The sequence below is a fragment of the Bos mutus genome, chromosome X (assembly GCF_027580195.1).
Source record: "Bos mutus isolate GX-2022 chromosome X, NWIPB_WYAK_1.1, whole genome shotgun sequence".
Taxonomy (NCBI): Eukaryota; Metazoa; Chordata; class Mammalia; order Artiodactyla; family Bovidae; genus Bos; species Bos mutus.
This window is the reverse complement of record NC_091646.1, coordinates 99063048-99089378: the sequence shown is the minus strand read 5'-3', so window position 1 is coordinate 99089378 and position 26331 is coordinate 99063048. Positions and strand designations below refer to the sequence as shown.

The 26331-nt window shown below is 34.0% G+C and overlaps 1 protein-coding gene across 6 annotated transcripts in view; it reads right to left on the bottom strand.

Moving 5' to 3' along the window:
• The window catches only part of DMD (dystrophin), a 2671852-nt gene that overhangs the window by 1480879 nt on the left and 1164642 nt on the right, over positions 1 to 26331 (bottom strand). For all 6 annotated transcript variants that reach the window (XM_070365439.1, XM_070365442.1, XM_070365443.1 and 3 more), the window contains 2 exons: positions 12634 to 12721; positions 1460 to 1701 (listed from right to left, as the gene is read on the bottom strand). In XM_070365439.1, the coding sequence (XP_070221540.1) occupies positions 1460 to 1701; positions 12634 to 12721 (330 nt within the window). The remainder of the gene's footprint in view (positions 1 to 1459; positions 1702 to 12633; positions 12722 to 26331) is intronic.

Genomic DNA, 26331 nt, shown 5'->3' with positions numbered 1-26331 from the left:
CATCAGATTTTTTTATTGCAAGAAATGATATAGGTGAAATATTCCACTAATTCACAGAACAAAGTCATGGATTCTATTCTTTAATAGCAAAATGTATCTAGAATTATAGGGAAAAGAAATTCCCTATACTTACATATTACACTAATAAAATAAATGCCTCACTATATGGTATTCTTTATCCACAAATGTATTTGCTAAATTTATTTACTTCCTAGTAAAGCTGTAGTTTCATCATGTGAAGAATCATCATCAAATCCTTCATCTGACTTCCCCTTCAAAATAACTTTGAATTTCCCATCACTCTGGGTTCAATAGCCTCCAAACCAACCATGTCATCTCTCCATCTTCAGTTTCCCATTATTTAAACCATTATTTCCAAAGTATGCAGATTAACCCTCATTTACTGCTTTTAACATTAAACCCAGTCATCTCAGTCTACCCTTAAAGTTCCTCCTGGAAACCTTTTCATCTATCCTGTAAGCAACTTCCCATGAAAAGTTTTTAACTATGCAAACTAACATTTTGTAGTAACTACTTATGCAAAAAGTTCACGTTGTTTCTACTGATATATCTCTTGTTTTCTTACACATGCAGAATACTCTATTAGTCTCTTTCGCAGCCCTTTTGTGTGTGTTGTATCTTGTTTACCCTACTAGATACACAGCCAACCTTCTCGTGTAGCCCAGGAGAATGACAGTTATAGACTACCGCTTTTTGTCCTCTGACTTCTGATTAATTTTAGTTGATGGGGAGTCCTGTTCAGATTCTGGAGGCAAGAAAGAGAGTAAAACAGAGTGTCTATTTTTCTGGCTCCATTCCTGTGTTAGCACTTGGACTGGCTCTGAAAGCTGTCTTTACAATGGACATCTAATTCATCTTCAGGCTTTCTGTAACTTCTCTCTCCCTGATTCCTTCTATTTTAAGAATAATAACAGCTCTGATGCTAGGTTACTGTACTATCCCTTGAGATTCCTCTATATTCCAAGCACATATAAAAAGTATTTTTGTAAATGACCTTCCTCTTGTTTTCCAAATTTAATAACTGCCATTTAAAAAGATTTTCCTCATATATCTGATTATATAGGATATCAGCTGCTTGTGTGTTTGTGTGGATTCCACATTTTGAACATATGACTGGGTTTTCCTCTTAACTGTTAAAAGAAAGAGCTCCAAATTATTTTCCACTTTCCATAGGATACATGTGGTTCCCACATTCCAATACTGCCTCATCATTCTGCAATCTGACAAAATCACTTAATTATGTATAACTAAGCTTGCAGGACTCAGGTATCCATATGTTACCTGTTTAAAATGATTTTCTTCACTTTTATTTTAATCTTTACTGTGTTTCACTAAACCCATAAGAAGAAAATTTTATCATTAAGTACTCTTCTATTCTTCTGGAAATTTCTAAGAAAGTCCTATTTATGATGCTCCAAATAGGAGCAAAGATTCTTACCTTACAATTTTTTAACTGGCTTTTAACTGCTGTTGGCTCTGATGGGGTAGTGGGTTGAGTTTTCAACCAGTTTTCTGCAGTAGTTGTCATCTGCTCCAATTGTTGTAGCTGATTATAGAAAGTGATGATGTTGTTCTGATACTCCAGCCAGTTAAGTCTCTCACTTAGCAATTGGCAGAACTCGATCCACCGGCTGTTCAGTTGTTCTGAGGCTTGTTTGATACTGTCAGCATTAACACCCTCTAGAAAGACAGATTTAACAAATATATATATCCACTGAAGCCACAAACTGAAAGACATTATCTGAAAACCAATGTTGACTCAAGTTTAAAACTATTCATCATCTGAATGATTTCAAATAAATCATTTATTTATTGAAGAAGCTGAAGTATCAATATGATTTCTGATTGTTGATTGCAAATTGCTGGAGTTGCATTTTATCAAAGAACATGAATACAACAAAGTACTAGCTAAGGATACATAAGATATAGTAGAGTAGAATACATTTAAATAAAAACAAAAAATGCACAAAGTTATGATGGGGGGATGGAAGATTGCAGTCAAATAACTTTTTGGATATTTCCAAATAAACGCTAAATATCGTGTATATTATTAAACTACACGTCTAAAAAGTAACATATTTTCACTTTTTAAAAAGATTTACAATTAGTTGAATTGTTATTATTTGGATTTTTTGTTTAAAATCCCTTTATTGATCACTGTGTCATACATGTCTTTAATTAAAATATGGGCATAAAATTGTAAATTTCCAATTTCTTTTTAAAAAATGTTATTGGCCATCTAGTTGATTTATAGTGATGTGTTAGTTTCAGGTATACAGCAAACTGAATCAGTTATACATATTCATGTATCCGCTCATAGATTCTTTTCCCACACAGGCCATTATAAAGTATTAAGTAGAGTTCCCTGCACTACACAGCAGGTTCTTATTAGTTATCTATTTTATATACAGTAGTGTATATATGTCAGTTCCAATCTCCCAAATTATCCCTCTCCTCTTCCAGAAGTTTGCTTTCTACATCCATGACTCTACTTCTATTTTGTAAAAAGTGAACATGTATTAAAAAAAATCAATTTAATTATCTGTTTATGCTATACAAAGCCAGAAAGAAGCAGACTGAACATGAGTCCAAAGAAAGAAAACAAGCATTAGGAAAAAAAATCTTTCTAATTATAAAGAAGATTTTTGAATTATTTACACATCATTTACAAATGTGGAGGTTGATCTGAATATTTGAAAACGAGCTACAGAAATACTCAAGCAGAAAAAAGTCTATCAAGGGCAAAATGGAAACATAACCATATCATTATCAACTTTAGCCTTCCAGAAAACCTACTATGTCTTACGGAATATGTTGTCTTTTAGCAAATTTCATCTCATTTAATTTTTTTTCAAAGTGTGATATGTAACTAATGTCATACTAACGAGAGTACAGCAATATCACATTATTAATTCTGTAGAGTTCACAACATGTAAATGTTCTTACACACACAATGTGTTTACATAGCAACTTCTTTAATAAATTACACTAAAGAAAAATATTAAATATAATATGGACATTAAAACATAGCTATGATAGCACTGATAACTTCCTAATATTTCTGAAATACTGAATACTCAAATGTTTCCTATTTCCACATATATTCACAGACTCAAAAGAGATCATAAGCTCAGTGTAAGAGTCTTCCTCTAGATTAAAGTATTTAAGGGGCTATTGTGATCTAGTGAAGACCAACTTGTCCAGGAGAATCTTCTTTTATGAATGTCCATTTTATACAACTTTCTGATAATATGATTCAGTTAAAAGACCAGTAAGTTATTAAGAAGTCTGAAGACCATCTCTAGCAAATATGAGGCCTGAAGTTCTGCTAACTTGTACATGCCTCCCCTTTCACTCTTTATAAAGAATAAAAAACATGGATTTGAAGTCAACAACTATATTATTTTATTCTCTTCTACTTTTCTCTGCTCAGATACTCTGATTTATATTTTGTTGTAATTATGCTATGCTGCCAAACCACATCTCTCAATTCATTTGAAACACAGCTCTAGTTTCGCTAATTTCAGAGTTGGACACTATTCAAGATGACACTGCAGAAAACAAACCACAAATATCATTTCCACATATACAGCTAAAAAAGGCAGCCTGTGGTTTGCAGGAGCAAACTATTCCTCTAATACCCTTGTAATAGTTAAGGAAGCAACTGGTTTTATTGAGACATTGAGACATCTGGATGTTTCATGGGATATTCTGCTTGGGATAATTTGGTTTTGAGCAGTGACCAAGAATTATACCAAAATATGTTCCGAGGGATGCCACTAAGAAACTATAGTTATAAAATCATGTTTGTTGCAAAGTATAAGAGAAGAATCCAAATGTCCGGTCATATAGGCACTCATTTTGAGAAAAAATACTATGATAAAGTGCTGATAATATTGCTGGAAAATGAAATGGAGTAATTTAAAAATACACAGGGTAGAAACTGTAAATTATGTTAGAAAACGACTCAAAAATGTGCCATGGATCTAAAGGAGCAGATGTTTAGGAGAAATATTTTCAGCATATATTAAATGTGAATAAGCACTTAGAAGAAGGGAGTCCTTGGTATTTCAAGTCCATGATAGACAAACAAGAGGTGCTAAAGTAAATTAAAAGTACTGATGGAATGATGCTGCAGTGAATTTATTTAGCATTAGTCCAAATGATAAGGGAATACAGAAAATATTATCTCAATGTTCCTGAGGTCAACCATATGAAAACCCCTAAGCAATTGGAAAAAAATAATAAATTAATTTTCATATGAATAATAGATGTTAATTTAATCAGCAAAATACAAATCAAATTATAATGCAGTATCAGTAAGTTCCATGGCACCTAATAAAATCCAGAGATAGAATTTAATGAGTCCTTGATCATTACCTGAAATTATCAGTTCAATGTCATGCCTAAAATATGTCCAAATGCTAAACATTGCTTCAAAAGAAATTAATATAAATGGGAAAAGTGAATTGAGTACCATTCCACTTTGAAATCTACAGTACTCTCCACTAATAAGCATACTGACTTTTATAACTGAATAAAGGGAATGAAAGTATAACAACATGTACAAGAAGGATCTCTTACGAGGATAAATGGTAAAGGCAGGCAAAAGTTCACAGTAAGAGCTCTGGTATTAGGCACACCTGAGTTCAAATCTGACCTCTCCCTTTACTAAATGAGTGAACTTGGTTCTGCTAAGTACTCATATTGGACTTTACTTTTTTCATCCATGGAATGAGGATTGACATGTACACACTACTATATATAAAATAGTTAACGGACAAGGACCTACTGTATAGCACAGGGAACTCTGCTCAATACTCTGTAGTACTCTAAATGGGAAAAGAATCTGGAAAAAAAATAGACACATGTATATATACAACCGAATCACTCTGCTGTGTACCTGAAAGTAACACAACACTGTTAATCAACTATACTCCAATATAAAATAAAAATAAAAAAAAATACAACTGACTTCATAGAACACCTATCAGGGTTCTGAGTTAACATGTGTGAATCGTTACACCAAACATGACATATACCAGGCAACCAATAAATATTAGTCAATGTTAATATAAAGAAATGAAAAAGAACCTATAGGAAATAAGGAAAAGAGATCATATCTTTCAAATGGTGAAATTAGGGACAGGAGGAGTTTTTAATGATTAAAAAGATCATTTGTGAAAAATAATAAATATTTTTAAAGATAGTAGTAATTTTATAAAATATGGCACTAATATGGAATAAAGTATATTTATACATTTTATAAGAAATCATATCAATCAGCAATGAATACATAAGAGCTTATTAGGGAATCTTGGAATAATCGGTCATAAATTTATAATCATTTGAAATTCAAGTTACAAAGTATAGCCATGCCAAAAGTTAAAAACAGAAATTTCTACATGTCACTGAATAAGATATGATTTTGACTGCAGATAATCAGACATTTTATTATTAAGGCTTTATATGGAAATACAGTATTAATTCATACACGAATATGCTTCCTGCTCAACTACAGTATATCCTGTCTTTCTAAACTATAAAATCTCCTAAGAAAAATGTCTCCACTGGAAGTATCTGATAGAATTCTCAGCTTAGAGTAGGTACAAAATAAACACACTACCTGTGAAATTGCCCAACACCAAATCAATAGCCTACTTCATACAAATACAAACACTAGGGGAGCAATAGTTGCAGATGCGAAAAGCCAAATACAGAGACCCAGGCATTCTCTTTTCCTTCGAATTTGATCCCTTGGAGGAGGGATCAACTAAAATTGGAAACGTTATTACTTCAACTTCATGAATTAATTGGCCATCTATTATCTACTAGTAGTAATGAGATTATGAAAAAGTCCCTTAAAACTTTTCAGAATAAATAAAGGTACTGTTTCCCCAGCAAATACTCCCATGTGAATAATTTTATATTTTTTATGTGCATTTCATAGAATTATGCTTCTTAACTGAAAAATTTTCAGTTTCAAGAAAGTTTATAAGTGCAGATACCTGCAAAGTTTTAAGTATCAACTGTTTGAGCATCTGGTTTTTTTTAATTTTTTCTTAGCTACTTAAGAACACAAACATTAACTCACCAGGCGTTATGAACAATACTTATGGAAACCATTTCATAGTAGCACATTAGAATCTCAGGGATAATGGATCATAATCCATTCACATTTCATATTCTAAACAACCCCTGAAATAGTCTATGAATAAATATATTGCACCCAGAGGAAATGGATCATTACTTGAAGTGCATCCATTAATTTTATTACTTGTATACAGTGCATAACAGACTGTTAGAATAATTTTAATTGTGCACCACCTTCCATGCAAGTACTTCAAAACTGCCACTTAAAGTGAAGTATTCCTCATCAAGTATATTCATCATTAGCCATGAAGCCAGGGTAGAATAATACAAAACCTGTGTTTTCAGAGCTCTTGAGTTAGAAGAATATTTGGAGTGAAAACTTAAAGTAAAGTTGCTAATAGTCTCCTGTTTTTGTTGCATATTAAGTGAGGGTCATTACAAATCCATTTGGCATTTAATATAACAGCCTAAAATGTAATTGAAACTTAATCAGAGTCCATGAAAATAAGGTCTGGGTATTATAGACTAATTCTAGGGTGTTTTCTGATGACGCTAACTTTTATACAACTGCCACATCATCTTGTTTTAAAAAATAATAGCTTTAAAAAATAGGTTGTGCATAAAATTCATGCCCCTAATAACTCTAATATATAAATTTACAAATATAACTTTTTTCATTTTTTTCTTTTTCTAAACAGCACTGAAAAATAAGGTAAAAGTATTTAAAGTATTTACATTTTAAAGTATTTAATGAACTATAAACCAAAATACTAAAAATACAGTTCCATACTTAATATTATGGATAAGAGGAGCCCTTGTCTGTGTAATTATGATATTTAGCAGACTATTAGGTTTTACCCTAATTTTCCTTTTTTCAGAAGAAAAAAGTCAGATCTCTACTCGTATTTGTTTTTGTAACTAATTTTCCACAACAGTGACCTCTTTAATTTCCTCCCTTCACACACTACACTCACAGACACACAGAGACACACAGAGACACACATACCAGGAACTGAGTCTCTTCCTTTGGAGATTAAAGTTAAACAAAGAAAAATGTGCCTGTCAATTAACAACATTTATTGACTGTGAACTCTGTGTAGACCATTATCCCAAGTGTAACGTGGAAAAACAGGAAACATAAATCAAGCTGCCCAGAACTCAGGAAAGAATAAGAGAAGAGGAAATGAGTACAACCGTGGAAAGCTACTCATTCATGATGGAGGGGCTGGACCGCTGCAAACAGTACCATTTCCATGCCCCATTGATATACAGAGCAGCTACAAAATCACTTTCCATTAAAATATACAATTAGAATAGTTATTGCCTCTGAAAATACTTCACAGTGATGTGAAAAGATAATGAGAGGTTTGCCTTTGAGGTGAGTCAAACTGACCTAATGCTTGCCCTTACCCATCTGACAAAGTTTTGCCCAAATTCAAATGACATCATTCATTTTAAAGTATTTAATGAACTATAAACCAAAATACTAAAAATACAGTTCCATACTTAATATTATGGATAAGAGGAGCCCTTGTCTGTGTAATTATGATACTTAGCAGACTTACTATTAGGTTTTACCTTAAACACTATAATCTAACACTCATGGGATGATGGCTTTGAAATGTTCTTTTAGTCTAATATACTAATAATTACTACTTTTATTTAAACATTTCCTTAATGTGATTGTCTTCAGGCTCTTAATTAACACATAGAAAACTACAATTAGAAATTGAAAGTGAAGCACAATTTAATGTAGAAAACATTACTAACCCTATTAGATAATTATAGGATCTCCTCTGGAAATTGTAGTAAAACCATTTTAAGTTTTTAAATGAATGTTTTGATGCAACATTTTGGTAATGTCAATTCAATTTAGTATTTCAATATTAATAAAGGAAAATAATTTATCAAAACCAGGGTCTTTTTTTGTTATATCTGACTGAAAAGGAGACTAAATATTTGATGCAAGAACATTATTTTACAAAAAGAATTAAAAATGAAGTCTAATGCTAAACAGATAAAAATGAAGTAAGCATATTTTTAGGCATAAAACTGTTCTAGACTGTCCTGAAGTCCCATAATCTCATTCAAACAATGAAAAGCTTTTGCTCTAAAGTTATGCAAATGAGTTAAAAAGCTGTTCAAAATAAAATATTTGAAACCTGTGTTTATTAATAATCTATATTACTGATATGATAGCAATATACTTGATATTTAATAGCTAAAATTTTCTAAAATTTTAATTAGTTTATATCATTTTGTATTTAAATTAATATAAAAATAAACATTAAAGAGGGTCCATATTGTATATTGTTTTAATTTAAATAAATAAAAATCTGGAAATTCCCCTTCTCAGAATATCACAATTACAGGAAACATAAGTAGATCACTAGGTACCCAATTTCATCTCCCACTTACTCTCATTAAAGTTCTAGGATGTGAATAATTTATACAGACTAGGGCTATGATACTAATCTTATATAGTGACAATAAACTTCATAAAGATTCTATCTGTGAAAAATTTCTCCAACAAGATGAAGAGCTCTCCACCATTCAACACTATAACACTATCCCCCATACTTATCTGATCAACTGATTTTGATACAGGAGCAATAAATTCAATGTTAATTAAAAGAAACAGTTAAATAGATAAATCAGTTATATCAAAATTCCATGTCAAAATCCCAGAAATTAACATTTTATATAACATTCTCCCTTTTAGTATCACTGTAGCCTCCATTTTGAGTCCATTCTGAGCGTGAAGATCCTTTATAGTCTTCTAAAAGAACTGATACACTTAAGAGAAAAATGTTCATGTATAGCTTTTATGTATACAAATAATTTATGCAAACTTTTGATTTAAAAAAAGGTCGCAAATGAATGAATAAGAATCTCTTACTGAATTCCTGCATATTATTCAAGTATACATCATTCTACTTAAAAATTCATAATATAGTTGATATTAAAACTTAAAATATTTAATAGCAACTGTATTATAATATTCTGCTTATAACACTTGGCATTTGATAAGATGCAGCCAAAATGAAAATTATCTTCTAATTGATCATAACTTCTATTTAACCCTGCAAAACTAAACATGTGTTATGAGAAACAGTGTTTTCAGGACATACAATTGATTTTTAGCACAACTTTGCAACATCAAATGAAAGCAGTTTCTTCAATATTGGCATCATGGTAATAATCTCTGTATTTTTAACCATTTTGAGACACTACCTCACTCTGTTTCTCAGCGCCTTTCTTAAATTGATTTGGCAAATGCCTTCAGGACTAACAGATACTTTTTCTTTTGCATTTCTTAAGCGGAACTAAAACTTCATGCTTTCAGTAGATACTTAGAAATGGCCAAAACTGATTTGGAAATATGTTTGGAAATATACCATTTGGGGTCAAAACTGATGTAAACTATAAGCATTGAGGAATCTTTTTTTGCAAGTCTTAGAGTTTCATTCTGAAGGTAAGAGAGTTCCAAAATCATTTTAGATACTTTAAACATGCTCTAATCTGATGATAAATTATTTTATTTAAAAATTCAGTTTCCTATGTGTGTGTACACACACATATATAGTTATGGAATGCTTTCTTTAAAATATAATAGCTATATTTATGCTTATCTCCATACGTATTTTAAATTATGAATATATGTTAGGTGTTGCTATCATGGGGAATCAAACATTTAATGTATATACATTAGTATTACTTGGATATAGTTATAACATCATATAAGAATGATCTGCCTTTATCTTAATTTTTAAGGACAAGATATATGGTTAAAGAAATAGATATTTACATGGGATCATAAATGAAGTACCATGATTCAGCTCTCTTTTTCCTTTCTATAAATAAAAACAAGGATGTGTTTTATATGGTTATGAATTTTATTACACTCCATAGTCACACTTGAGAAAGGAAATTCTTAACTTGCAAATTTAAGAGCTTTACTGAGGTAACTGTTGAGAAATCTGGTTTAGAGAAACTTCAGTGTGTCTTTCAACTTCATGAACCACATCAGTATACTCTAGCATTTGGTTCTATGTTGGTGGAGCAGCTGCAGTTTAGGATTGGGGGTTCCTCTGAAATATACCTAGAGAGGTACTCCAAGCACTTACTGCATGTCTGGCTTAACTCACAACTTGCACAATTGCTTAAAATAAACACTAAGCAATAACAAAATGATAAGTTAGAATCTTTGAGTGTACTTTTTAGTAATTATGTAAATTGTTTGATTGAATGGAGCAAAGTAGAACTATCTATGCTCTATTTATAGCTCAAATCTGAAATTAATTATGTATCACTTACACCAAATAGTCATTAACAGAACACATGAGAAGCTTAAAATTTGGTCAATATAGTCATCCAATGAGGAATGTCTCAAATCACACCCCCATCCCTTACTGCTCTTTGCATTGTACAGAAATTAGAATTTTCCTTCAGAAGTGTTATTTTCTGACTGAAATTACCAATGTCGTTATCTCAATTACTGCCTTAATTTTGCTTTGCTAAATAGAATTTAATCGGCCAATTAATATTTATTAAAGACCTAGTATAGATCATGATTTTTCTTCATGCTTCCAAAATTTTGAGCTATGAGGGCAATAATCTAGAAAACTATGTTATCACTAATCATAGGATCATTTTAACCCGTGCATTGTGTTCAGTTGCTTCAGTAGTGTGTGACTCTGCGTGACGCTATGAACTGTAGCCTGACAGGCTCCTCTGTCCATGGGATTCTCCAAGGCAAGAATACTGGACTGGGTTGCTTATAGCCTCCTCCAGAGGATCTTCTGGACCCAGGGATTGAATCTGTGGCATCTCCTGCATCTTCTGCCTTGTAGACAGATTCTTTACTGCTGAGTCGCCTGGTAAGCCCTTTAACCCTGCATATCATTTCAATTTAAAAACATCATTACTTAATTTCTAAATTTTAACTTATTTTTTTAGTTTAGTCATTCAGTCGTGTCTGAATCTTTGCAGCCCCATGGACTATAGCCCACCAGGCTTCTCTGTCCATGGGATTTCCCAGGCAAGAATATTGGAGTGGGTTGCCATTTCCTTCTCCAGGGGATCTTGCCAACCCAGGGATCAAACTTGCATCTCTTAAGTCTCCTGCATTGGCAGGTGGGTTCTATTTTTTGAGTAATTCAGTGTATACTACTATCAGATAATCTGAGTTAAGGTCTGCTTTATATTTGATTATGAACCAAGGCCATTTAAAGTAGAGACCATGTAAAAGTATAGATTTTATATCAGTTTATAAAAATGAAAAAGTGATAATGCAGTTACCAGGGGGAAATTATATAACAGTATAAGGATATTTTTAGATCATATAATTTTATGTAATATGAATATGCTGTTGTCAAACTCATCAGTTAAACTGCCCCGCAAACATGTATCTAAACAACTATATTTTTTGTTTTTTGCATCTTCTATATATTCTTTAACTTGTTAACCCAACCATCAGCTATCATATTTGCTTGCCTTTATTTTTTACCAAATATAGTCATGAGGCCCATTAGAAGGAGAAAATGAATTTATTTCCTAGGAAGATCATCGAATTTTTTAATGCCAACATGGCAATTAAAGCAAAAATAATTCAAACACAGAATTTATGCCTCAGAATGCAGGCAGGTACTGGAAAAAGGTGACATGCCTAACAAAAACATTTGTGACATTTGATTTTTATATTCTTATAAACATATTCTTAAAAAAATAACCTTGTTTGGAAATAGCTTTATAGGGACAGGGGAGCCTGGTAGGCTACAGTCCATGGAGTCACAGAGAGTCAGACACGAATGAGTGACGAAGCACATACACACACTGATTTTCATAAACTACTTACACCTAGAAATGAATACAGTAGTATAACAATGACAACTGGAAAGAACTTTGTTTATAATTGACATCAATAGCATTTTGTTCAGACACCTTTGGGGTACCAAGTGTTAGCAAAAATTAATTTTAATTCATTTAATATTTGTCTTGTTACCTTTGTACCTTTACCTCAAAATAATTGAAGTTAAAAAAAAAGTTTCCCTTAGGAGACCTTTTTTTTTAAAATAAGTTAAAAAATGAAAACAACACAGAAAATGTCAAATATATTATTAGCAAATAGGTATGGGAAAAATATATTCCAAAATTATTTTAAATCTGATTATAATCACTTTACATATATCATATGATTGCTTACATTTCCATTTATTTCTGCAAATCTTGTTTTCTTAAATCATTTGGACAAATGTAAGCAGACTTTGCACTAAAATTGATTTCTCAGCAACAGACTAATAAAATATTCTACCACATCTCATTTTCTTCCATTGGACTCAAAGTTGAATTTCCTCAAATAATCTGCTTTGCATTAAGAAACAATAATAAAAAGCTCATAAACTCACTTTAAATTTTCATTCAGGAAGTGCTTGTCTGATATAATTCAGCTGATAAATATGAACCTATGTGTTTATCAAATCCCTAAGAAGATTATCTAAATCAACTCCGTGTAATTACCATTCACCATCTGTTCCACCAGGGCCTGAGCTGATCTGCTGGCATCTTGCAGTTTTCTGAACTTCTCGGCTTTTTCTCGCTCTATGGCCTGCAGCATGATAGCAAAGGTGAGTATTCAGTACAAGGATTGTGAAACTACACAGTAATTATAACTTCTACTTGCCCTTTCAAGCCTTAAGATATTTCACTCTGTCAGTTTATCATGAGAATCTAAAGATATTTTTCTCAAGTTCTTGGCAATAGATGCATCAAAATGGCAACAAAGCACAAGTCTTTTTCATAGTAAGTTGTTTCTTAAAAAAAAAAAAAATAAGATGTCTACTGTTAACATTTTTTACCTAATAGTTTCTGAAGCATTATAAGTTAAGACTGCCCCCGCAAAAGGAACCAAAGTCAAATCATAACAAACCATGAAACGATAAAGTGTTAGATCATTAAAATGGAATTTACCTTTTAAAAATACACCACTGAAATTGTTCCTAATAACATCAGTATGTATTCTTTATTAAAAATAAAACAGAAAATACAATAAGTATACACAATGGGAAAAAGTATACTAGCATAAATCATTTAGTGGAAGAAAACCCATATTTATCTAAATATAAGACTGCAGGTTAATTTTTCTAAAATTGTCAAAGTACTCCCATTTCAAGGAAAAAGAAATTGAGTTTCATAAAGTTTCCTAAATCCCTTTGCTCATTTCTCCTAACCAAAGTTAACTTTTAAACAACAGAAACACAGTAACTTAACAAAATGTAATATTTGATACTGTTGAGCTTAGCAAATAATGTCTCTACAGAGACATCAATTCTAAGCTATCATGCAGTAGAACTATACTACTATAGTCATTAAAAAGCTATAGCTATAACAATGTTATATGTCCTGAAAGCATCTGCAGAAAAAACAAGCTATAATATATTAAACATATAATGAGAGCAATACTTCTATGATTTAATAGTCGCCTTATACAAAGATTTCACTTGAGTTTGTGGCAGCAGGTTTTTATACATCAGACTGTTTTGTAAAGCTTTTAGATTTATAGGCATTTAAACAAATATTCCAGATTTTAATATTGGAGTACAGGTGGGAAGCATATAATAGATAAATGCACACTCTGAGGAGCATTGTTCGATAGAACTTTCAGCAAGAATGGACAGAGTTTGTATCTGCATCCCACTAGCCACATGTGTTTGTTTATTGAGCGCTTGAAACATGGCAAATACAACTGGGTATAATAACTTTTAATTTAATCTAAATTGACTTAAATTTTAAAAGCTACAATGTCTCAACTGTAATCGCAGAGTGCAGATCTAGTGTCTTCCCTCTGAAAGCAAAGAGTTAAAGACAGACACACAGATCTAGATATGCAGACATAAGTATAGATACAAACAATATGACAACACTAAAAATACTTTCAGATAAGTAAGTAATCATCTAAATTGGACAATTCTCCAAGCATATCAAATGCTAGGAATGCTCATAAAATAATCCATATATTTTTAAATATTTTAAAAGATTCTCCAATTTAAAGAAGTAGTCACAAGTGAATAGAGTTATTTAAATTTATTTTAAAAAGAGTTCCATGAACTAGGATTATTGGATTCAAGGTCAAAGAAAGCAAACTTCTAAAAGAGCTGATAGATAATAGAATACATCCAATCAGGAAAAAGGTAACATACATTAAAACTAATCAAATTTAGAAAAGTGAAATAAAATACTATAAAATGTCAGTCCTTTTTATAAAAGTATTTATAGCCTAGCTGGAATATAAACACTTTAAATTATGACATCAAGGGCAGCAAATGAGAACACAGTTTCATGTAATTGGTACCAAAACTCCAAAGGTTATAGAAACATTTTAGTATCTTGGATTCTACTTGAAATTTTCTAAGTACACAGACTGTGGTGCTTGGGGATTTATATGTTCCCAGGATCCCATACCAATTAGCAGGTGAAACTTCTGGGTTATCTTGAAAGTCAGCTTCACAAAGACATTACTGAATTGTTTACAAAAGCATGTGCACAACCATGGAAGGTTCTAGCTTGCTACTTGAACTGAAAAGTCCATGAAAATAAAGGAGCCACAATACACTGCTAAAGATAAGAACATAGACGAAGCTCTAAAATTCACTTTTTCTTAATTCTCAAGTTTTGTCTTCTAAATTATCTGTCCCTCACATCTAATTGCCATGTTTCCTAATACTTTAAATTTATTCTCTATTAAAAGATAAATGGTCTTTGCAAAGGACTCAGCAAAAAATAAGCATATTCTAAGTAAATATATGACATTCAAATACTCCCACTATCAAGAGCTACAGCAGGATTTGAGGTGTCTCAAATTTTAACTACATCAGGTAAAAAAAAAAGAGAGAAAAAATAAATACTCATACTATAACAAAATGACAACAAGGACAATAAGAACAAGCTGTGTTCTTCAACTTCAACAGTTTTAGAATTACCATTTTCTATCAGAGTAGCGTCTATTTTATCTACATTGAGTTTTTTTAATATATTAAATTATATAAAAGTAGAATCAGAATACCATGTTGTCTTTATAAATAATGAAAAGAAATTATTAATGGCCTTCTAAATGTCATGATCATTATCTCTTTATTCTAAGCATCTAATGGAATAATCAATTAGTATTACTAACAGAGAGACAAAGATAATTGAATATCTTGGGGGCAATATTTGAGGTTAAATAAACCTTGCTTGGTTAGCCATATTATTCCAATTGTTCTAATTTATGTAACAATAACCAGCATCTCACCACAACAAAACAATAATCTCTGGAGTAGGTACACTCTCCCATTTTGACAGAGGAGGAAAGCAAGACACAGAGAAATTTGTGAAAGATTTGAAAACACTGACATAACCATGAGAAAAAATGGAGTGCCTAACCCTGTGTACCAAATTACTGTGCATGTGCATTATTTTATATGTGCTTCATAGTAATTCTATCAGATAGAATCAGCATTATTTTCTCCTATTTTACACAAGATAAAACTGAGTGCCAATAAGATTATCAAATATCCAAGATCACAGAGGTAAAGGGAATTCCTTGGTGGTGCAATGGTTAGGACATTGCTTCCATTCCTGGAGGCACGGATTTGATCCTTGGTCAGGGAACTAAGATCCCACAAGCTGCCCGGCATGACCAAAACCAAACCAACAACAACAAAAAAAGATCACAGAAGTAGAAAGCTTTAGACCCCTGATGATTCAATTACAAGTTAAGGTCTCTTTCAAACATACTCTGCTGCTTCTAGAGGTATTTCAATGAAGATGAATCAAACAGATTTGAACAGATGTGATTCCAACTCACAGTAAAGATAACCTGATAGTTTGGAATTCATCAGAGATGGCATTCAAAATATTAATGCAGCATGGGCACCAAGGTATCAGAAGGAATGCCTGGTCACTTGATATATACACTTGACAGTCTGTAAGCTGGCTGGCAACGGTGTACAACCCAATTACTATACTCCATAGGCAATGTATATTCCATGCAAACTGAGTAACTGAGGCACAGAGATACAGATTTAAGAAGCCGTTTAATAGCCTCTTCATATTCGTCCATGTTTACATGATACCTGAGTTCTGATAAGTTACATCACTTTAAAGAGGAATATTGGAAAATAAAGAGAAATACTGGCACAAATGTGCCTTGAGAAGTATGAAGCCGTTAGTGAAGAGTCCAGCAACTTTCATTTCATACACAGCTATAGATGGTTGACTAAAAACAAAATGAAAAAATGTAGGGTAGCAAAGAGACAGGAATGAAGGTAATCAAAAGTTTGAACCAACAGACTTTAGTTGGTTCGAATCTCAGTTGGTTCGAAGGCTGTCCCCACTGCTTTCTGCTGTCTGACACTCAGAAAGTGTCACTGGTTGATTCTCAGTCCTCAACTTACTTATCAGGATAATTTGGTTCAGACCAGTCCTCTTCTTGGGAATACTGATGTGACTTCCTAGAATATGAGCACACACTTCCTCCAACCTCAAAGACTGCCTTACTCAGTCTGCTATGCTAGTTCCTCATCTCCCAGACCTCTACATTTAGCATGTTCTCGGACTCAACTATATTTACATTCATTCAGTCCAATGACTTTGCATCCTTCTTGACTCCTTATCTCAAACCCCACAGGCAATCCACCAGAAAATCCTACTGACTCACCTCAAAACACATCCAGAAAGTGATGTTGCAACTGTACTCACTACTACTGCACTAGTCAAAAGACCCCCATCATCTCTCACGAGTCTGGATGTTTCAGAATAACCTACTAAATGGTATTTCTACTCCTGCCTTTGCCCCCTAATGATACACTCTCAACAGAGATGACAGAGGAAGCCAGCCCACTTTCCAGAAGTTCCCTTCTCACACAGAGCAAAAGCTCAAAGCCTAACCATGTCACCCAACCTTCATCTCCCTACCCTCTCTGACCTCTTCTGTTACTCAACACCTATTTCAGCCCCAGACATAGTGTTTGTTACTCTCTCATCCTCTAGGCACTCTCTTACCTCCTCCGTCTGTGCATTTACCCTTCTCTCTGCCTTAAATGCTCCAATCTGGGGTATGTGTCCATTCTTCACTATCTTTAAATCTTTATTAAATGGTACCTTCCCAGTGAGGCTTTCAACTGCCACTCTATCTACACACACACATACACTTCTTAGCTCTCTTCCTACTTCATTGTCATCTTTGGCATTTATCAGTAACATCCTATATTAATCTGCTTAATTTCCATCTTCCCCACAGGCATATCAACTGTAGATCATGTATCCTTATGCATTCCCTTCTTTGTGCTATCTCCAGTGCCTAGAATAGGGTCTGGTATACGATAGATGCATAAAAAAGTGAGGTCTATCATAGCATAACACCTCCATATACAATGTTATGGTCTCTACCACCTACCCTCAGTTCAAAATCTCTAAGAAGGTGTACATACATAACAAATCCTGGTAGCTATACATACAGTGGTCCAACAACCATCCCAGGGGTTTAGGGGCTACAAGCTCTGAAAAGTAAAGCCGGATTCAGTTTTAAAGTCTCCTGGAAACTTTAGGTTAGATTGAGAGTTGTGCACAACAATTCTCTCTCCAACAGAATTGTTATGAAGTCCTGATAACAGGAATAAACAATGGCTCAAACAGAAAACAAAGAGTACTATGTAAAGTTCACCAAGTTAAAACAATAGAATCTCACCTCGGTACTTGCAATAGAATGAAGAAAATAACATATTAAAAAAAAGAACCGAGTATAAACTCCCGACAACAGCCTACCAAACAAAACTCAGGAAACATTTTTGGCATCTTTGCTAAGATATCCTGGACTCCAGGAAAAAGTGACATAAAATTATGAGACTAGACAATGCTGAATTTAATAGAAATGAAATGAAATAGCAAGACAACAGAGACACCAATCTCATAAGGATCACGATCCTAAATTCTTACTGGAGACTGTAAAATGGAGAACTGATACTGAACAAAAGACAAAGGAATGTTTCTTGACTATGATACTAATCAGGATTCTCTGGACTCAGTAGTAATTCCATTTGGCAAGTAGAGAGTATCATATTTTCAAGTACTCTAAGTTATTCCTGAATTTTCAGACTATACAAAATCTTTGGCTATGCTGGCATGTCGGAATGTTTTGTTACCCACTAGAGAATAAGTGTAACAACATTTTAGTGGTCTCAAAAATTTTGGAGATTAATTTTTTCTCAGATTTTCTCAAATGTTTCAGCATCTTCACTCTTTCTTCCTCTTCCATGGTTCTAAATCAATCAGTCAGTCAATCTCTTTCTTTCCCTCTCTCTTTCCCTCCCTCTTACACACTTACACACACACACACACACACACACATATATATATATATATATTTTTTTTTTTTTTTTTTACACATAAATATATGGGCTGCCTGGTGGCTCAGTAGGTAAAGAATCTGCCTGCCATGCAGGAGACCTGGGTTTGTTCCCTGGGTTGGGAAGATCCCCTGGAGAAGAAATGGCAACCCACTCCACCATTCTTGCCTTTGAAATCTCAGGGACAGAGGAGCCTGGAGGGCTACAGTCCATGGCATCACAAGAGTCAGATACAGCTTAGTGACTAAATAAAAACATTAGAGAGATGCTGGTAAAAAGGAGGACATGTAGGACACAGAAAAGAGAAGTTTACTAGTTCTTCAATAAGCTGATTAAAAACACTTACAACCTCTTGTCCTCCTTCTTACCAGCATCTCTTTAATGTGTGTGTGTGTGTGTGTGTATAAACTTTCTCCTTGTTTTAAGGCCAAGAGCATCATCTGAATGTTAAGGATGGCACCCATTTTCTTACACACATTTCATCTTCAATGTTAGTCCAAATATGTATAGTTAGCTTTTAGCCCTCACTACTATACAGAATATGAAAGGCTCCAATATTCTTCTTGCCAGGTACAATGCTTCTTATAACATTAAGTACTGATAACTAAACAACCTATTTAAAATCACCTTATTCATGAAATCATGTCTGCCCTTGACATATGAGCTTTTTCTAATCTTTCTTCCTGTAGAGCCTCATCCAGCTTTTCTGCATGTGTGTTCCTTAATATCTGTTTATCATATATGTAAGCCTATGCATATATGAGTGATATGTATACAATATTTTAATTTTAATTTTTTTCTTTTTATAATAGAACACAGTTGGGAAATAATTTTCTCTCAGAGAATAATGCATTAGTCAGTATATACTCTGTATGTGATCCTATGTTTAGAAGCTACTACTAGAATCTAAAGTATCTGGTACACAAAATTCAAGTAAAAAAGGCATCGGTGGACCATTCTATGAGTAATGTATTGTTCATTTTCAAATATATAATATGCTCACAAAAATTCTTACAGCTCATCAGGAAATTATGAATTCTAAAGTGTATACCTTCAAGTGCAAAATAAAAGACAATTCAAATCACTGTGTTGGACCCATGAAACTAATATAATAGTGGGTGTAAATTGTAATTCAAAAAATAGGATAATTGATCAAAAAGGCAATTTAGTTGTATTATAAAGAAAAAATGAAACATAATCAGCATAAGTTCTAAGCAAAGTATACAGAAAAGAGACGTTTACTAGTTCTTCAATAAGCTGATTAAAAACACTTACAACCTCTTTTTCTCCTCCTTACCAGCATCTCTTTAAAAGACGCCTCCTTTCATGACATCTTCTCTAATTAATATGAAAGTCAGTTCCACATTCCCCAGAGTCCTACTCTGACTATAGAAGCAATTAATTTTCTTTTCACTTAAGATTCTATAATGAAGTTTTACCCTTTGACAGAAAAAGTAATTTATTCACTCAAATGTTTATTCGGAAGATGTTATATCCTTCATATTGGTAGCAGAGCCTGACTTAAAATGTGTCTGCAAAACTGAAAAAAAATCACTTACTCACATAGTGAAACATTAATTAGATTAAATATCAGGCACTAGATTACACACTGCAATACCAAAACCAAACTAAGCCAAATCAAAAGAAACAGGGAAAAAAAAAAAAGTCAGAGTAAGTTTCTGGTTTCCAGAAACCAACACTATAATAAATGTAACAATAGTCATAAATCACTCTGGATAAGTAAAAAATAATTAGGTCATGGTAGCCCTCATAAAGGCAACATGAAGACTGACTTAGTCAATGGCTTTCAGACAAAGGCTACCAGAAACACACCTGTAGATTAACAAAGTTTATTTATTTGTTGTAAGAAGTCATGGCATCTAATAGGGAACTATTGGGATATGTTGCTAAGAGGATGTTACAATAGTTTAGAGGGCTTGGGCTTGTGTAAAGTGATGCAGATGGTCAAGGAAGTAAAGCTTTGCCTTTATTAGATGCTGTAAGGAAGTGAAGGTGATTCTATGATTGCTGTGCTTAGTCACTCAGTCATGTCTGACTCTTTGTGACCCCATGGACTATAGCCCGCCATGCTTCTCTATCCATGGGGATTCTCCAGGCAAGAATACTGGAGTGGGTTGCCATGCCCTCCTCCAGGGGATCTTCCCAACCCAGCGATCAAACCCAGGTTCCCACATTGCTGGTGGATTCTTATCAGCTGAGCCACGAGGGAAGCTCAAGAATACTGAGTGGGTAGCCTTTCCCTTCTCCAGGGGATCTTCCCAACCCAGTAATCGAACCAGCGTCTCCTGCACTGCAGATGGATCATTTACCAGCTGAGCTACCAGAGAAATCCATGATTCTATGATTGGATATCTTAAATTTTCTTATCTCGGTTGCAGGAAGAATGTAGAAAGACTAAAGCCATGATTAGTAAAGGAAATGATCTGCCATATTAGTGAAGAGGAAGGATATTTGGGTCATTTTGGGTGGTATGGACCAGTGGTCCCCAGTCTTTTTAGACACCAGGGACCAATTTCACGGAAGACAATTTTTCCTTGGACCAGGGAGGGGGATGGTTTTGGAATGATTCAAGTGCATTACACTTATCGTGCACTTTATTTCTATTATTATTACATCAGGTCCACCTTAGATCATCAGGCATTAGATCCCAGAGTTTGGGGACCTCTGGTTTGGACAGTGTCAGTATTTTTTACTGTACTGAGACATGATTACATAATGGTCACATTTCTGTTGCGATCCATCATGATCATGGAGTGGCCTTGTCTGATGTTAGCACTGTGAGCAGTTCATCATATTTAACATGAGAACTTGACAGACGAGTTGCAAGCACCACTACAGTCTCCAGCATCTCCAAGGCCTAATGGCAGTGCCCAGCTAGCTCCCGGCTCTCAGTGGCTGCTCTCTTCTTTCTCAAATGAATACAAACAAAGGCAAAAACGATACTAGCTATGTTTTAATAAGTTTGCTTTGGCAGAAGTGAGGTGGAAACCTCTAAAGGAATACAACATTAGTGGCTGTGAAGGCAGCTAGGGACTGTCATCTTAAACCCAAGTGAGCTATGACGTTAGCTTTAATCAGGGCTCTGGTGATGGGAATAGAGAGGATTGGATAGTTTTAAGAGTTGTTAAGGGAATGAGATTAATTGAATTTGTCAAAGGGTAGACTTGTGAATGGTAGGAAAAAAAAAAATCTAGATGACCCAGTTCGCTTTCGGGTATCTGGGTGATGCTGCTGGAAAAGGAACAATAAAAAGAAAGAATAAAACAGGGCTGGGGAGATTGAAGGCAGATATTCAATTAAATGTGTCTATTAGGCAATGAAATATACTGGACTGGGCTTTAGGGAAAAGACATAAGCTAAAGACCCACATTTGGGGATCATGAAAAAACAGATGCTATTTACATGGGAAGTAATGAGAATAATCTAGAGAGAAAAACAAGGGAAGAACTGTGGAGCATTTCAGTATTAAAGGAAAAACAAAATGAAACAAATGGGCAAAAACTTAAAAAGGTAAATAGTAGTGAATAGTATCCCAAAATCCAAAGGAGGAAATACTTTCATGAAGGACTAAGAGGTTAATGGAGTTTAGTCCTGCAGAGAAGTTAAGGGAAAATACACACACACACACACACACACACACACACACACGTATATGTTTATAGGAGAGGAAGATTTTCTCAAAGATAGAAAAGCAGCCTGTTTAAAGGCTGATTCTTTATCATCAGAAAATAGGGAGAGATCGAAAAAATGGGGGTGGGGTTAAATGAAAACAGAATCCTGAGAACACAGACAGTGGAGATATTGAACAACACCCATCCCCTGGGATTGAACAACACCCATCCCCTGGGATTAGCCCTAAGGAGTCATAGCAGTCTCTTCCACTGAGGCAGAGGAAAAGAAAGAGACCATGAACACAAATACATGAAATATAAGAGATACTATTTTAACTAAAATAAGACGAAAATTCACCTACTGTAAATGGTGGGGAAAAGTTTAAGAGACCCATTAAAATTTGAAGTAATTATGGAGAGAAGTTGAGAAATTTACTAGGAAAGTATGGAAAGCTTAGGAAGAAGTACTGATGAGTCTCTTAAAGTGTGGCAGTTTAGAAATGGAGTAATGAAGTATCTAAGGTATTGTTAATTTAAGTGGGTAGGTGAATTGAGGAGATGAGAGAAACGGAAGCTTTTGGAGACAGCAAGACAGCCCAAATGAACTGAGATTTTTAAGGATTAAGGCACAATTTGGGTGGAGGAGATTGAAGACTTTGGCATCAGGTTCACAATGAGAAAACAATAGAATAAACTGGTGAATGACAGATGGCAACTTGACATGAAACACAAGGGAAGAGAGAGTTTTACATAAGAGTGGTATCTTTGGAATTGACCCTTAGAAGTGAGTAGACTGGCAATTGCAAAGGAGTGGTGGAGTGAGTCATTAGTCTTTGTGGTGATCCAAGGGTACAAGTCTTTTCTGTGTATGAACAGAATGGGTCTATGGGACAGAAAGTTTGTTTTAGAAGAAGGGTTTCTGAGTGTAAAGTGAATGAGTGTGAGAAAGCACACAGAAGAGGAAGTGAGACAGAGGAAAGAGTACAGAAGAGCAAATTGATGAGGATATTAGAAAGGACAGGTGAATAGAGGTTCCTATATTCTAGTGGCAGACACAAATAACAGAGATAATGGGAACTAATTAATTGTCTTGAAGATTTCCAACAGAACTTGGTGAAAAGTTGGTCTGATAAGTCTAGGTTCCAGGAAGAGCCCAAGGCCTGTTGACCTGAACAGCTACAAGGAAGGCTTTCAGAACATTGGAGAGGTATAAAATCACCTTATGGTAAGAAGAGGTTGTTTTGAGCTTCTCTGGTGGCTCAGTGGTAGAGAATCCTCCTGCCAATGCAGGAGACATGGGTTCGATCCCTGGTCTGGGAAGATCCCACATGTGGCAGAGCAACCAAGCCATGCACCAAAACTATTGAGTCCATGCTGCAGAGCCAGGGAACCACAACTACTGAAGCCCCATACCTAGAGCCCATGCTCTGCAGCAAGAGAAGCCACCACAATGAGAAGCTCATGGAGTGCAACTAGAGAGGAGCCCCCACTCGCCACAACTAGAAAAAAGCCTGCATAGCAATGAAGACGCAGCACAGCCAAAAATAAATAAATAAAATAAAACAACAACAAAAAAAGAGAGGTTGTTCTGCTGTAATTCCTAACTTACATTACCATGTGCTCAGTTCAAGAAGTTGAGTAGCTGTATACCTGTAAACTCATTGGAAAAGACCCTGATGCTGGGAGGGATTGGGAGCAGGAGGAGAAGGGAACGACAGAGGATGAGACGGCTGGATGGCATCACCAACTCGATGCACATGAGTTTGGGTGAACTCTGAGAGCTGCTGGTGGACAGGGAGGCCTGGCGTGCTGCGATTCATGGGGTCGCAAAGAGTTGGACACGACTGAGCGACTGAACTGAACTGAAACCTGTAAAATCAGCTGGAAAGTCTGAACTGTGGCAACATTAACAGAATGAGTGAAGGAACATCTAGGAGCCTAGTAAAGTCTCAGAGGGTGCACTGATCTTAAACCTTTACAGACATAGAAACCATCTGTGGATCTTTTCTAAATGCAAATTGATTTATCAAGCCTGAAAACAATCCTACAGTTCTAAGCTCACAGGCGATGCCAATATTGGTTGTCCAGGGTCCACACTGTCAGTAGAAAAGTCCCTAGAACTCAACTCTTAAATAAGTGTATTATGTTAATTATATGGATAAAACACATGGTTAATACAGAAGGAACATTTCTGTCTGATTTAAAAATATATAAAATTGAAGGGATGCTATCCTAGGATATGCTAACTGGGTGAAAGTGCTTGATTGTTTCATTCATTTATTACTTCAAGTGAAAGATGAAAAAGAGGGAGTGATATTTAGCCATTTTTAATGGCTGCCTAAAAATGAATTAATACCACTCAAGCTCATGAGATGGGCCTCCCATGTGTTCATAATAACCTACATAAGTGGACAGGTGAAGAAGCAAGAAAATTAATGCATGCAAAAATGCATATCCATCATCATTGCTTTGTAGTTCTCTCAAGGATTTTTTAATACCTATACATTATATTTAGCCTGAAGGAAATGTCTAGGTAAATCATTCCATGTCTTATTTTAGTAGGCAATTAAGAATGATGTTGTTATTTCAGAGTATGAGAGGAGAAGTTGATAAAGGTGACTCACCAGGCATCAGAAAACCACTCATACACTATTGTATATATATATATATATATATATTTTTTAGCGCTTTCAGTCTCTCATTGCTGACACTATTGATTAAATGTAAATTGCTTCTAGGCAATCATATGATAACAGGAAACTTTTGAATTTACAGTCTTAAAATGTTAGAGCTCAATCTTCCTGCTTGATCAGTTATTTTAAGATACAGAAATAGGATGGCATATAGATAAGTAGATTGCTCAGATAGATAAAAATTTTAATTAGCTAATAACATGTCTATCCAAGGTGATTCATACTTTCAGTGGGTCAATATGTCGCATGAACTCCAAAACATAGAGTGCATCTTCTCTAAGTAATTTTCTACTTGTAGAATTTCCCTCAAAAAACTATAACAAAGAATATACCTTCAAATAAGTACATTCAAATAAGACATTTTGCTATTTTCTACTATACATAATACCCTTCATTTTAATTTTAAAACTAAATTATTAACAATATAATCATAATTCCCTTTTCTTGAAACTGTTTATAAATAGTCCATTATTAAGCTGATAACAGAATATATCAAAGCCAACAAGGAATTTAAAATAACTTTCCCATTTATAAAGTCAGCTCTCAGAAATGTTGATGAAATTATTTCTCCCTCTAAAGTAGCCTTAAAAAAAGGATTATTTTCTCCTAAAAGACATATTTTTTGTTCTCCAAAAGTTCCAACCCCACAGCAAGTATTACCTTGTATCTATATTAGTGTTGTATTTGTAAAAATCTAACAGATTTTGTAATTCATGAAATCAAATGATTGAAAGATAAAGCAGAGTTAATCCACATATGAGATCCTCCTATAACTAAAATTATTTAACATTCAAGATACCTGTTTCTTTAGCCTTCCCACTGAAAATATTTACTATTTCTGTTAGAAATTCCCTCACAAACTATTGCAAATTACCTATCAAAATGGATGTTCATATGTCAAAGTTGAAATATCAAAGCCTTGATAATGTCCCTGAAGATGAATATAGCTCTTATTAAATTAATAAAAACTGCATTGTAAAGGATAAAACTATAATGTCTCAGTAGGGAATAAAAACAGCAAATGATCTCTTATATATTGAAAAAGGTTGGGTATCTTTTAGTTATGGTATGATTTATGATAATTATTAATGACTACAAAGTATAGCATTTTGATGACAGTGAGAACACAAAGAGAGTCTATAGTATTTGTAAGGATCAGGTCTTTTCTTTTCCATTCCATTCTGCAAGCCTACTAAAATCCCAGCCTTCAGATGAAAGAACAATGTATAAAGGGAAATCAATACGACTTCATGCTACAAAATTGCTAATTTACAGCTAAATGATATAAAAGTTAAAGACGGTTAACAAAAAATATTCATGGGCAGTCACAGCAGAATCAGGAAAGACTTCTCTAGGCTAAACTTTGATTCTACTTGATATGTAAAACATATTTTAAAGATATATTTAAAAGCAGTATAGCATACCACATTAATTTTTTCAACTCTAAGAGAATCATAGAGTTCAGAGCACAGGGTTTACAAGCAGCAAAAGTTAGAAAAATACATAAAA